The sequence below is a fragment of the Anopheles marshallii genome, chromosome 2 (genome assembly GCF_943734725.1).
Source record: "Anopheles marshallii chromosome 2, idAnoMarsDA_429_01, whole genome shotgun sequence".
NCBI classification, from domain to species: Eukaryota; Metazoa; Arthropoda; class Insecta; order Diptera; family Culicidae; genus Anopheles; species Anopheles marshallii.
The window spans coordinates 64,383,321-64,398,786 of NC_071326.1; the positions used below are offsets into that span (position 1 = coordinate 64,383,321).

At 40.1% G+C, this 15,466-nt stretch overlaps 1 protein-coding gene across 1 annotated transcript; it reads left to right on the top strand.

Moving 5' to 3' along the window:
- Positions 1-1,922: 1,922 nt before the first annotated feature.
- On the top strand, positions 1,923-15,466 carry LOC128718400 (uncharacterized). Its single transcript, XM_053812027.1, is given in 3 exon segments — positions 1,923-9,854; positions 9,856-13,443; positions 13,445-15,466. Coding segments are annotated over 3 exon segments (13,542 nt in total).

The window sequence follows — 15,466 nt, forward strand, 5'->3', positions numbered from 1 at the left end:
CCAAAACACGGCTACCTTAGAGAGACATTGGTGTATAAACTTCATGTGCAAGCTGCAAGAAAATGCCATGTTAGGGGGACTTTGCAGCTTTGAGAGACATAAAATGTATTGGAAATGATGGGACTGTCAAAAATGTTCGTCTTAGACAAACTTGCTATCTTTGAGAGATACTACCTTGGAGAGACTTGACTGTACATGGTTTTAGCCTGTTGACAGCAATAATGTTCGTAAAGATGCATCCACAGTAGCGGTAAAATGACCTAACCGTTCTCCTGGCAGGACGGAGAAATCGGTGAAGAAAGACCAATTGAACAAAATAGACGAATGTCCAAGTCTGGCCTGGCCTGGCCGAATCTAAACAGTAGAAACCCTCTCAAAAAAATGAGTGATGGCTCATGATGCGATTATGATGTCTTGTTGCCGCAAGTATGATGTTTTGTTCGTAGTAGACGACTGCGGTTGGCTTGGATTTTAGGTGGTGAACTTCGTTTTTGCGATTGACGATCAGCGAATCAAAAATATTCTCTCGTTCAGGATGTGTGGTCATTGAGAACATGGATACATGCATTTTTCCAGTTAACCGTTGTTAGGTCAATTGTGCCAATTATATGGCTACGTTATTATAAATATTGACTGGCTGGAGATTTCCAGTTACTGTGAAAATATATGTTAAGGAATGAATCATAGGGCATAGACGTTAAAATTATAGCAACCCGCAAAGGGCAATGTATGCGTATGAATAAAGTCAGTAGCAATCGGAAAGCCAAACGGTGAACACCTTTTTTAAAGCAAATTTCGCGTACAATATATACTCCAATAATTTCAAATTAAAGATCAAGCGAACAACATAAACCAAACCTTTTCATCAGGTTTTTTTGTTTTCATCAGGATTTTGCCAAGACAAGCGAACGTCAGTGTATCATTATTAAATCAGTTCAGCTGCTAAATCAATGGCGTTAAACGTCTTAAAGTTAGTGCAAATATTTTGTGTGACATGTGACATTAAGAATTAAAATTTTTTCTTTGTCCTTTTCCACTCCCAAGGGTTTGAAATTTGAAGCACCATCTTGAAGAATACATCCCTCTCCACGAAGAAGAAAATGAAGTATCTACAGTTGTTTGAGCCTTGACGTGTATGCCAACGAAGTTATACCTGTTCGGACATATTTACAGTTCAACTTTGGTTTGCTAACTCATTGGGTAAGTTAAAAGCTATAGACCTTTATGTTGCTATATTCATTCATGCATTTCATGAATATATGTGTTCATGTTGCTTAGCAATCCTAGAAAGAAATTTAGTTTTCTCCCGTACCCTTTTCTGGATAGCGCAGCACTTCCAACGATTGACATTACTTCTTTAACATAAGGGTTTTTTTTAGTGTGGCGACAGCTATTATTTTTAACACAACGCTTTCTATTTTTATTTGATCGCGATCTCATATGTACCTCGATCTCATCTATACCGCAATCATCACTACATGGCGATGACGATCCCTTCTGATCCGGGACCATCACATCCGATCAGAGAGCAACAGAGATCACTAGATCTGATCGGAGCCAGGTATATTGTAGATATACAATCCCAAATTTGAGAGTAGGCATTATTGCTAGAACATTGTTGAAGAAATTAAGAATACTTGAGCCATATTTAGACAGTTGGAGTAATGGAAATGAACTAAGTCATCTCTGTAATAGTAAAAATCATTGGATATGACGTTTGATATTTAATATGACATTTGAATATACGCTTAATGTTTCGTTCTTCTGTTTACATTATTAGCATAACAATGGAACCATCACATACAAAGCATGGAAATGCTTCTTGCTCCAGGACAGCCGTCCGAAAGGATATTTCTGGCCAGTCATCGTCCAGTGATGTTTCCAAATCTCCAGCGAACGAAGTTACACGAGGAAATACTGGCATGCACGGGAACTCCTACCATCTGCGCATGGCAATGGTGATATTGCTTCGTGCCATCAACCTTCGTCGAGAAGGTAAATTTTTCGATTTTACGCTCTCCATGGAAGATCCTAACGCTGGCAAATTTGATGACGTCGTGTTTCGCTACCCTTTGTCATCGACACCGAAAGAATTCGCTTCTGTTTACATTCAGGCAAAACATAAGCAAGTTAAAAAAACATCTATTACAAAAGATGCTTTGCTCACGAAATGGAACACTAGCGCTCAATTTTCAATACCTAAGTATTTTACGTCGTATTTGCACGGATATGATCCATCTTTAAAGGGTTCCCATACATACATTTTGTGCACCAACCAATCATTTGATAAAAATCTTCGTGCTAATTTTATTCCCCGAGAGCCTAACACCGACCACATTCTATCATTCTGCAACGACATAGGAGCAACGTGTTACAGTTTTGATAGTGAAACAGAAATCGAAAGTTTGAAGGATGAGCTAAGAATGGCTAGTTTGGAAAAGTTAGGATGCATGATCGCGTTTCATGTCTTCAAGAAAAGGCATATGCAATCAAGCATTTATTTGTTTAACATGAACGTTAATTTAATTGCTAAATGTGTGGACATTCTTGGTTCAGGAACATTTCAATTCAATAAGGAGTTTCGTGCTGCAGACGAATCAACAGTTATAGGAAGGTTAAGATCCAGTTTTGAGCAGGAGTACATAAAACTTACGAGGAAAAACGAAATAAATTGGGAAAATGTTAGTATTATGGTAGATGGATCATTTTCCGAATCCATTCGAAACACTAACAAGAATTCATTATACGGCTATGCGCAATATTATGAAACAGTTGACGTAATTATTCAACAATTCTTTGATAAGTTCATGTTCGTTTGTGGATCCATGGATGATACGCAACTTTTCACGAAGATTATCAATATAATGCCACCGTGGATGAGCAATCGTGAAAGCACATACAGCAGTCTGCACAATTTGTTATTTAACAGTATGAATAAATCAACTGACATAAATTGGCAGGACTTGAAACAACATTTTGTTGATTCCAAAACCAACGAATCTTTAGCCATGGTTCAATCATTTACACATGACTATCTTCGTTCAATGCATGTTTCATATTCTGATATCAATGTAGAACCAAATCGTTTAAACAATACTGCACTGCATGATTTCGTGAATGATACATCGCGTTATGATGTTTATCGTTACCGTCACACGATGAACATGCAAGTGAACTGTTTAATTGTTGCACAAACCTTAGGTTTGGATCGGTGTCTTTTTATGGACATCACTTCATCCAAGTTTAACAAAATGTTTGATGTCATTTATGAACTGATGGAGTTCTTTGCAGCTGTTGATCTATCCAGTAAATACATTATAACAATTCTTGGTCAGCAAGAAGGCGCTGTGCTTGGAGCAATTAGGCAGTGCACAAAGTTGTACAAGACGAAAATAATCATAGTAGAAGAATCAACCGAAGACGACCTGTCGAAAGGTCGTTTACTCGTTAGTGATCTTACCGAGGAAGCCAGGGCGCAGTTGTATCAGCAACATGATCACTTCAACCTTTTTGGAACGACTTCTGCACTAGACGTATTTGTGCGAGATAATGATAGTTTGAGCTTATTGTTCTGTGTTTTAGATAAATGTGACAAAACCGAAATGGCGGAAAATTTGAACGTAAAGAACTTCGAAAAAATTCAATCTTGGTACATTCCACGCTGCTCTGCACCATACTCTGAGGGCAAACAAGAATCAGAACCGTATTTGGTCGAGCAGGAAATCACTGCAGTAATGCTACAGTCAATCATATCCCGAAAACATGAAGCTAGTCGATTTCCTGAAGCTTTTAATAGTGATAAAATTCATATTTTTTTTAATGAAGCCGGTTATGGAAAGTCCACCTATTTCACGTGGCTGGCATCTGCTTTATCGAAAGGCAATGCTTCGTTATGTGTCATTCGAATGAATGCTTTACAATATGCTTCTGATTTCAATTGTTTACAGCATTTAAACCCTAAAACCCTCGATGATACAGAAATAATCAGGATCTTCTATCGTCTTTGGCATATGACTCTCATCATAGCTAACATCAATTATCTATCAATGAATGAAACCAAGCAGGAGGGAAAGAAAGTAGGTAATACAGCACAACATTTAAACATTTCAAAAGGAACAATTGTAATTGATGAGGGAGGAAATAAAGAACCACAACTGTCTTTCGAACAACTGCTACAGTTGCGATTGTTTCAAAGCAAGTTTAACAGGAAACAGTTAGTTTGTTTATTAGATGGGGTTGACGAAATAGCACCCCATTACAAGGATTTTGTTATGGCATATTTTGCAAGATTGGCTACTCTTCGTGGCATTCGAAATTTGTGTCTCTCGACTAGACCATACAATTTTAGATACGAATTTAAGCACACTTTCTCTGGTTGTAAAATGTGGCGACTTGTACCCTTTTCTCAGACCGATCGAATACTATTTATGATCAACCATCTGGAGCGTGAAATGGAAGAGTACAAAACAGCCAGTGAAGACCTTCAGTTACAGATTTTGAAAAATATGTACACGTTTGCAATCAACAGTATACCAGACTTGAAAATTATACCACTTTATCTCCATATGGCCGCCAATATCACCCTATCGGAAGTAAAAACTCGTCAAAACGTTCAAGAGCATACATTATCTACCGAACTGTTCGAAGAAACAAAGTTTGATCAGTTTCAAATTATAAGCTATTTCGTAGACGAAAAATTGAGAATACTAAATAACGAAAAGGCGGGAAACATAGAATTTGCATCTACAACTCCCATTCAAATAACGCGGAATAATAAAACAAACAATCTATTAAAAAGCCGTCATGCTCTGCTGGCCATGTCGGTAATTTTCAATAAAAAAGTTAACGACGACTTATTCTCCAAAGAAGAAAGCAAACAAGCTGTCGAGTTTATGCAGGAAGTGATAGAAAGCGAAGAAAAGGCTGGTTTTATTCGAGAAATTCGAGATGGCGAACCCAAATTTAGTCATCGCATTTTCGCCGAATATTTCGCAGCCTGCTGGATATACGACAATAAACAACGCATAAGAAGTGAGATCTTTTTCCGATCGTGGGAATATTGGGGTCTCGAGGCGTACCGCACTCGCGATTTTCTCAATCGTTTGATAGTAAGAGATTGTGCGAGTGAGCGAAGTGATATTCACATCGCTGTAATCAATCAATCGGAGCATCAGGTTCGTGAACTGCTGTCCAATGATTCTTCGGTTGCATTCATGAAAGATGCCATTGGTCGATTACCGCTTCACTTAGCAGTGATGTACCCGTCATTCAAAATACAGAAATTACTGATAGAAAAGATGTCTCCTCAGTCAATTAATACAAAAGATGAACTATTAGAGTGGACCGCTTTAGATTACGCATTTGCGATAAGATCCAGTGCAGCCGTCAATGCTCTACTAACTGTTGGAGCTGATGTGAATGGGGGCACACTGCTTAAACAGACATTGTCAAACAAACTAAAAAATATTTTATTCCATGCACACGAAGTTATAGTAATTTTACAAATTCCAAATTTCCATGATCATTTCAATATATTTGTAAAACAATTTCTCTTCGACCTAATTGAAAATTTGATAACTGAAAAAAATCTTAACATACTTGTAAATCATAAGGAGTTTGAAAATTTTACGATCTTACAATTCTGCTCTAAATACAATATGATTGGATTGTTGGAGCAATTTCTATCACGTGTACACAAACAAAGAATGATTTCAACGAACGAAATCAATCAATTGTATCAAATAGCCTCGGAGAACAAAGCACATGATATAGTTGTATATTTAACTGAACAAATTTATACGCTTCTTCCTCAATTGGAAAGTATTCCTGGACTCATCTTTGCTGTACGAAATTCTATCCATGAAAATTACAATTATATATTTGAACACATTTTTAACGCACTGTGCCTCCGTCTCAACATTCGTATGGTTGACATTGTAGTAAGTGATTATGCTCCAGACGATGACAGCATACCACCGTTGCGTGAAGAACACTATCCAAAACCTTGTTGTGTGCTAAGTGCCGCGCACGTTGGAATGTCGTTGCCTGAATATGATGAGAAAGATATCCTGAACGAAGGCTACGTTATCGAAGCTCTTCTCGCTACAGCAGTGCATGAGGGGAACTTGCAGATGGTCAAATACATTGTGCAGAAGATCGACATGGCCATTTCCAACAGAATCATTGTGATGGTCATGAGATTGTTACCGAAGCAGGATGATGTTTGTCATGAGAAGTCGATGGATGCATACTCATATCTTCTCGAAAAAACGACCGATCGGGAGAGTACCGACGACCAGGGTCGTAACCTTCTTCATATGGCGGCTCAAAATGGATGTTTCTTCATGATGCGCTGTTTGATTGCCAAAGGATTTGATCCAGCAATGGCTAACATAAGCAACGGTTGGAACGTTTTTCACTACGTTGCTTTCAATCAGGATGGTGATCGTACTGATAAAATATTGAAATTCTTGTTGATTAACTGCTACATGCATTGGTATGATGATTTGGACCGTATGGTCGGATCAGATAGCAATTTGCAAGACGCATTTACGCATCAAAACACACAAAGTTCAGAAAAGCTCAACAAACAACAGTACGCTCTGATAGCGATGTTCGCCATATTCAGTCAAGAGGACATAGCTAAGCTGTTGTCCGATCAGGAACAACAGGAAGCTACGCAATGCTTGCAGAAAGCGATTCAGGGTAATGAGAAGACTGGTATTATTCAACAAGTTCGAGATGGTATTCCCAAATTTGCTCAAGCTACATATGCACAGTATTTCGCAGCCTGCTGGATATACGACAATAAACATCGCATGAGAAGTGAGAGCTTTTTCCGATCGTGGACATTTTGGACATTTGGAAGCAGTAAATACCAAACTCGCGATTTTCTCAATCGTTTGATAGTAAAAAATAATAAGAGGTGTGACCTTCACATGGCCGTAATCAATCAATTAAAAGCAGAAGTTCGTAAGTTACTCTCCGAAGATCCTACGGTTGCACACGAGAAGGATCCCGTTGGTCGATTACCGCTTCACTTAGCAGTGGCATATCCATCGGAACAAATAGTAAATATGCTGATAGAAAAAATGCCTCTTCAGGCAGTAAATACAAAAGATGAACTTTTCCAGTGGACCGCTTTGGACTATGCGTTTGCAAACCGTTACGAACATCGAGTACAACGCCTGCTAACTGTTGGAGCAGTGGTGGATGAGGACAGCTTGCTCCAACAGATATTGTCAAACAATTTACGGAGTTTAATTTGGAATGCACATTACTATGGAAACTTTTTAAACTCTCATGAGAGCTCCAAGATTATTGTGAATCGACTACACGATCGATCAGTACAATATTTGCTGTACGAAAAACACCTTGACGTGTTTGCTCGCCATAAGGAACTCGGATCTTTAACAGTCTTAGAGTACTGCTCGCAGCATAATATGATCGGTGTATTCAAACATGTTGTGTCCCAATCGAGCATTCGGGCAAGAATATCAACCGATCTTTCGAGAAAGTTGTTTCAAATAGCATCGAAGCAAAAAGCACATGATATTAAAGCATATTTTGTGGATGAAAACAATACGCTTCTTCCCCAAATGAAAACTGTTGCTGAGCTCATCTCTGCCCTTAAGTCTTGTATCAATCGCAATCAAATGAGCTCATTCAAGGACATTTTTCACGCACTGTGCCTCCGTCTCAACATTCGTATGGTTGACGATACCGACATTGTAGTAGGTGATTATGCTCCAGACGATGACAGCATACCACCGTTGCGTGAAGAACACTATCCAAAACCTTGTTGTGTGCTAAGTGCCGCGCACGTTGGAATGTCGTTGCCTGAATATGATGAGAAAGATATCCTGAACGAAGGCTACGTTATCGAAGCTCTTCTCGCTACAGCAGTGCATGAGGGGAACTTGCAGATGGTCAAATACATTGTGCAGAAGATCGACATGGCCATTTCCAACAGAATCATTGTGATGGTCATGAGATTGTTACCGAAGCAGGATGATGTTTGTCATGAGAAGTCGATGGATGCATTCTCATATCTTCTCGAAAAAACGACCGATCGGGAGAGTACCGACGACCAGGGTCGTAACCTTCTTCATATGGCGGCTCAAAATGGATGTTTCTTCATGATGCGCTGTTTGATTGCCAAAGGTTTTAATCCAGCAATGGCTAACATAAGCAACGGTTGGAACGTGTTCCACTACGTTGCTTTCAATCAGGATGGTGATCGTACTGATAAAATATTGAAATTCTTGTTGATTAACTGCTACATGCATTGGTATGATGATTTGGACCGTATGGTCGGATCAGATAGCAATTTGCAAGACGCATTTACGCATCAAAACACACAAAGTTCAGAAAAGCTCAACAAACAACAGTACGCTCTGATAGCGATGTTCGCCATATTCAGTCAAGAGGACATAGCTAAGCTGTTGTCCGATCAGGAACAACAGGAAGCTACGCAATGCTTGCAGAAAGCGATTCAGGGTAATGAGAAGACTGGTATTATTCAACAAGTTCGAGATGGTATTCCCAAATTTGCTCAAGCTACATATGCACAGTATTTCGCAGCCTGCTGGATATACGACAATAAACATCGCATGAGAAGTGAGAGCTTTTTCCGATCGTGGACATTTTGGACATTTGGAAGCAGTAAATACCAAACTCGCGATTTTCTCAATCGTTTGATAGTAAAAAATAATAAGAGGTGTGACCTTCACATGGCCGTAATCAATCAATTAAAAGCAGAAGTTCGTAAGTTACTCTCCGAAGATCCTACGGTTGCACACGAGAAGGATCCCGTTGGTCGATTACCGCTTCACTTAGCAGTGGCATATCCATCGGAACAAATAGTAAATATGCTGATAGAAAAAATGCCTCTTCAGGCAGTAAATACAAAAGATGAACTTTTCCAGTGGACCGCTTTGGACTACGCGTTTGCAAGCCGTTACAAACATAGAGTACAACGCCTGCTAACTGTTGGAGCAGTGGTGGATGAGGACAACTTGCTCCAACAGATATTGTCAAACAATTTACGGAGTTTAATTTGGAATGCACATTACTATGGAAACTTTTTAAACTCTCATGAGAGCTCCAAGATTATTGTGAATCGACTACACGATCGATCAGTACAATATTTGCTGTACGAAAAACACCTTGACGTGTTTGCTCGCCATAAGGAACTCGGATCTTTAACAGTCTTAGAGCTCTGCTCGAAGCATAATATGATCGATGTATTCAAACATGTTGTGTCCCAATCGAGCATTCGGGCAAGAATATCAACCGATCTTTCGAGAAAGTTGTTTCAAATAGCATCGAAGCAAAAAGCACATGATATTAAAGCATATTTTGTGGATGAAAACAATACGCTTCTTCCCCAAATGAAAACTGTTGCTGAGCTCATCTCTGCCCTTAAGTCTTGTATCAATCGCAATCAAATGAGCTCATTCAAGGACATTTTTCACACACTGTGCCTCCTTCTCAACTTTCGTATGGTTGACGATACCGACATTGTAGTAGGTGATTATGCTCCAGACGATGACAGCATACCACCGTTGCGTGAAGAACACTATCCAAAACCTTGTTGTGTGCTAAGTGCCGCGCACGTTGGAATGTCGTTGCCTGAATATGATGAGAAAGATATCCTGAACGAAGGCTACGTTATCGAAGCTCTTCTCGCTACAGCAGTGCATGAGGGGAACTTGCAGATGGTCAAATACATTGTGCAGAAGATCGACATGGCCATTTCCAACAGAATCATTGTGATGGTCATGAGATTGTTACCAAAGCAGGATGATGTTTGTCATGAGAAGTCGATGGATGCATTCTCATATCTTCTCGAAAAAAACGACCGATCGGGAGAGTACCGACGACCAGGGTCGTAACCTTCTTCATATGGCGGCTCAAAATGGATGTTTCTTCATGATGCGCTGTTTGATTGCCAAAGGATTTGATCCAGCAATGGCTAACATAAGCAACGGTTGGAACGTTTTTCACTACGTTGCTTTCAATCAGGATGGTGATCGTACTGATAAAATATTGAAATTCTTGTTGATTAACTGCTACATGCATTGGTATGATGATTTGGACCGTATGGTCGGATCAGATAGCAATTTGCAAGACGCATTTACGCATCAAAACACACAAAGTTCAGTAAAGCTCAACAAACAACAGTACGCTCTGATAGCGATGTTCGCCATATTCAGTCAAGAGGACATAGCTAAGCTGTTGTCCGATCAGGAACAACAGGAAGCTACGCAATGCTTGCAGAAAGCGATTCAGGGTAATGAGAAGACTGGTATTATTCAACAAGTTCGAGATGGTATTCCCAAATTTGCTCAAGCTACATATGCACAGTATTTCGCAGCCTGCTGGATATACGACAATAAACATCGCATGAGAAGTGAGAGCTTTTTCCGATCGTGGACATTTTGGACATTTGGAAGCAGTAAATACCAAACTCGCGATTTTCTCAATCGTTTGATAGTAAAAAATAATAAGAGGTGTGACCTTCACATGGCCGTAATCAATCAATTAAAAGCAGAAGTTCGTAAGTTACTCTCCGAAGATCCTACGGTTGCACACGAGAAGGATCCCGTTGGTCGATTACCGCTTCACTTAGCAGTGGCATATCCATCGGAACAAATAGTAAATATGCTGATAGAAAAAATGCCTCTTCAGGCAGTAAATACAAAAGATGAACTTTTCCAGTGGACCGCTTTGGACTACGCGTTTGCAAGCCGTTACAAACATAGAGTACAACGCCTGCTAACTGTTGGAGCAGTGGTGGATGAGGACAACTTGCTCCAACAGATATTGTCAAACAATTTACGGAGTTTAATTTGGAATGCACATTACTATGGAAACTTTTTAAACTCTCATGAGAGCTCCAAGATTATTGTGAATCGACTACACGATCGATCAGTACAATATTTGCTGTACGAAAAACACCTTGACGTGTTTGCTCGCCATAAGGAACTCGGATCTTTAACAGTCTTAGAGTACTGCTCGCAGCATAATATGATCGGTGTATTCAAACATGTTGTGTCCCAATCGAGCATTCGGGCAAGAATATCAACCGATCTTTCGAGAAAGTTGTTTCAAATAGCATCGAAGCAAAAAGCACATGATATTAAAGCATATTTTGTGGATGAAAACAATACGCTTCTTCCCCAAATGAAAACTGTTGCTGAGCTCATCTCTGCCCTTAAGTCTTGTATCAATCGCAATCAAATGAGCTCATTCAAGGACATTTTTCACGCACTGTGCCTCCGTCTCAACATTCGTATGGTTGACGATACCGACATTGTAGTAGGTGATTATGCTCCAGACGATGACAGTATACCACCGTTGCGTGAAGAACACTATCCAAAACCTTGTTGTGTGCTAAGTGCCGCGCATGTTGGAATGTCGTTGCCTGAATATGATGAGAAAGATATCCTGAACGAAGGCTACGTTATCGAAGCTCTTCTCGCTACAGCAGTGCATGAGGGGAACTTGCAGATGGTCAAATACATTGTGCAGAAGATCGACATGGCCATTTCCAACAGAATCATTGTGATGGTCATGAGATTGTTACCAAAGCAGGATGATGTTTGTCATGAGAAGTCGATGGATGCATTCTCATATCTTCTCGAAAAAACGACCGATCGGGAGAGTACCGACGACCAGGGTCGTAACCTTCTTCATATGGCGGCTCAAAATGGATGTTTCTTCATGATGCGCTGTTTGATTGCCAAAGGATTTAATCCAGCAATGGCTAACATAAGCAACGGTTGGAACGTGTTCCACTACATTGCTTTCAATCAGGATGGTGATCGTACTGATAAAATATTGAAATTCTTGTTGATTAACTGCTACATGCATTGGTATGATGATTTGGACCGTATGGTCGGATCAGATAGCAATTTGCAAGACGCATTTACGCATCAAAACACACAAAGTTCAGTAAAGCTCAACAAACAACAGTACGCTCTGATAGCGATGTTCGCCATATCCAGTCAAGATGACATAGCTAAGCTGTTGTCCGATCAGGAACAACAGGAAGCTACGCAATGCTTGCAGAAAGCGATTCAGGGTAATGAGAAGACTGGTATTATTCAACAAGTTCGAGATGGTATTCCCAAATTTGCTCAAGCTACATATGCACAGTATTTCGCAGCCTGCTGGATATACGACAATAAACATCGCATGAGAAGTGAGAGCTTTTTCCGATCGTGGACATTTTGGACATTTGGAAACAGTGAAGACCGAACTCGCGATTTTCTCAATCGTTTGATAGTAAAAAATAATAAGAGATGTGACCTTCACATGGCCGTAATCAATCAATTAAAAGCAGAAGTTCGTAAGTTACTCTCCGAGGATCCTACGGTTGCACACGAGAAGGATCCCGTTGGTCGATTACCGCTTCACTTAGCAGTGACATATCCATCGGAACAAATAGTAAATATGCTGATAGAAAAAATGCCTCTTCAGGCAGTAAATACAAAAGATGAACTTTTCCAGTGGACCGCTTTGGACTACGCGTTTGCAAGCCGTTACAAACATAGAGTACAACGCCTGCTAACTGTTGGAGCAGTGGTGGATGAGGACAACTTGTTCCAACAGATATTGTCAAACAATTTACGGAGTTTAATTTGGAATGCACATTACTATGGAAACTTTTTAAACTCTCATGAGAGCTCCAAGATTATTGTGAATCGACTACACGATCGATCAGTACAATATTTGCTGTACGAAAAACACCTTGACGTGTTCGCTCGCCATAAGGAACTCGGATCTTTAACAGTCTTAGAGTACTGCTCGCAGCATAATATGATCGATGTATTCAAACATGTTGTGTCCCAATCGAGCATTCGGGCAAGAATATCAACCGATCTTTCGAGAAAGTTGTTTAAAATAGCATCGAAGCAAAAAGCACATGATATTAAAGCATATTTTGTGGATGAAAACAATACGCTTCTTCCCCAAATGAAAACTGTTGCTGAGCTCATCTCTGCCCTTAAGTCTTGTATCAATCGCAATCAAATGAGCTCATTCAAGGACATTTTTCACGCACTGTGCCTCCGTCTCAACATTCGTATGGTTGACGATACCGACATTGTAGTAGGTGATTATGCTCCAGACGATGACAGCATACCACCGTTGCGTGAAGAACACTATCCAAAACCTTGTTGTGTGCTAAGTGCCGCGCACGTTGGAATGTCGTTGCCTGAATATGATGAGAAAGATATCCTGAACGAAGGCTACGTTATCGAAGCTCTTCTCGCTACAGCAGTGCATGAGGGGAACTTGCAGATGGTCAAATACATTGTGCAGAAGATCGACATGGCCATTTCCAACAGAATCATTGTGATGGTCATGAGATTGTTACCAAAGCAGGATGATGTTTGTCATGAGAAGTCGATGGATGCATTCTCATATCTTCTCGAAAAAAACGACCGATCGGGAGAGTACCGACGACCAGGGTCGTAACCTTCTTCATATGGCGGCTCAAAATGGATGTTTCTTCATGATGCGCTGTTTGATTGCCAAAGGATTTGATCCAGCAATGGCTAACATAAGCAACGGTTGGAACGTTTTTCACTACATTGCTTTCAATCAGGATGGTGATCGTACTGATAAAATATTGAAATTCTTGTTGATTAACTGCTACATGCATTGGTATGATGATTTGGACCGTATGGTCGGATCAGATAGCAATTTGCAAGACGCATTTACGCATCAAAACACACAAAGTTCAGAAAAGCTCAACAAACAACAGTACGCTCTGATAGCGATGTTCGCCATATTCAGTCAAGAGGACATAGCTAAGCTGTTGTCCGATCAGGAACAACAGGAAGCTACGCAATGCTTGCAGAAAGCGATTCAGGGTAATGAGAAGACTGGTATTATTCAACAAGTTCGAGATGGTATTCCCAAATTTGCTCAAGCTACATATGCACAGTATTTCGCAGCCTGCTGGATATACGACAATAAACATCGCATGAGAAGTGAGAGCTTTTTCCGATCGTGGACATTTTGGACATTTGGAAGCAGTAAATACCAAACTCGCGATTTTCTCAATCGTTTGATAGTAAAAAATAATAAGAGGTGTGACCTTCACATGGCCGTAATCAATCAATTAAAAGCAGAAGTTCGTAAGTTACTCTCCGAAGATCCTACGGTTGCACACGAGAAGGATCCCGTTGGTCGATTACCGCTTCACTTAGCAGTGGCATATCCATCGGAACAAATAGTAAATATGCTGATAGAAAAAATGCCTCTTCAGGCAGTAAATACAAAAGATGAACTTTTCCAGTGGACCGCTTTGGACTACGCGTTTGCAAGCCGTTACAAACATAGAGTACAACGCCTGCTAACTGTTGGAGCAGTGGTGGATGAGGACAACTTGCTCCAACAGATATTGTCAAACAATTTACGGAGTTTAATTTGGAATGCACATTACTATGGAAACTTTTTAAACTCTCATGAGAGCTCCAAGATTATTGTGAATCGACTACACGATCGATCAGTACAATATTTGCTGTACGAAAAACACCTTGACGTGTTTGCTCGCCATAAGGAACTCGGATCTTTAACAGTCTTAGAGCTCTGCTCGAAGCATAATATGATCGATGTATTCAAACATGTTGTGTCCCAATCGAGCATTCGGGCAAGAATATCAACCGATCTTTCGAGAAAGTTGTTTCAAATAGCATCGAAGCAAAAAGCACATGATATTAAAGCATATTTTGTGGATGAAAACAATACGCTTCTTCCCCAAATGAAAACTGTTGCTGAGCTCATCTCTGCCCTTAAGTCTTGTATCAATCGCAATCAAATGAGCTCATTCAAGGACATTTTTCACGCACTGTGCCTCCGTCTCAACATTCGTATGGTTGACGATACCGACATTGTAGTAGGTGATTATGCTCCAGACGATGACAGCATACCACCGTTGCATGAAGAACACTATCCAAAACCTTGTTGTGTGCTAAGTGCCGCGCACGTTGGAATGTCGTTGCCTGAATATGATGAGAAAGATATCCTGAACGAAGGCTACGTTATCGAAGCTCTTCTCGCTACAGCAGTGCATGAGGGGAACTTGCAGATGGTCAAATACATTGTGCAGAAGATCGACATGGCCATTTCCAACAGAATCATTGTGATGGTCATGAGATTGTTACCGAAGCAGGATGATGTTTGTCATGAGAAGTCGATGGATGCATACTCATATCTTCTCGAAAAAACGACCGATCGGGAGAGTACCGACGACCAGGGTCGCAATCTTCTTCATATGACAGCTCAAAATGGATGTTTCTTCATGATGCACTGTTTGATTGCCAAAGGATTTGATCCATCGGAAGTTAACCAACGAAATGGTTATGATGTTTTTAACTACGTTGATTTCGATCAGGATGAGGATCGTAAACAAAAAAAGATTAATCTAGTGATTGAGAAAATGAGACAATAA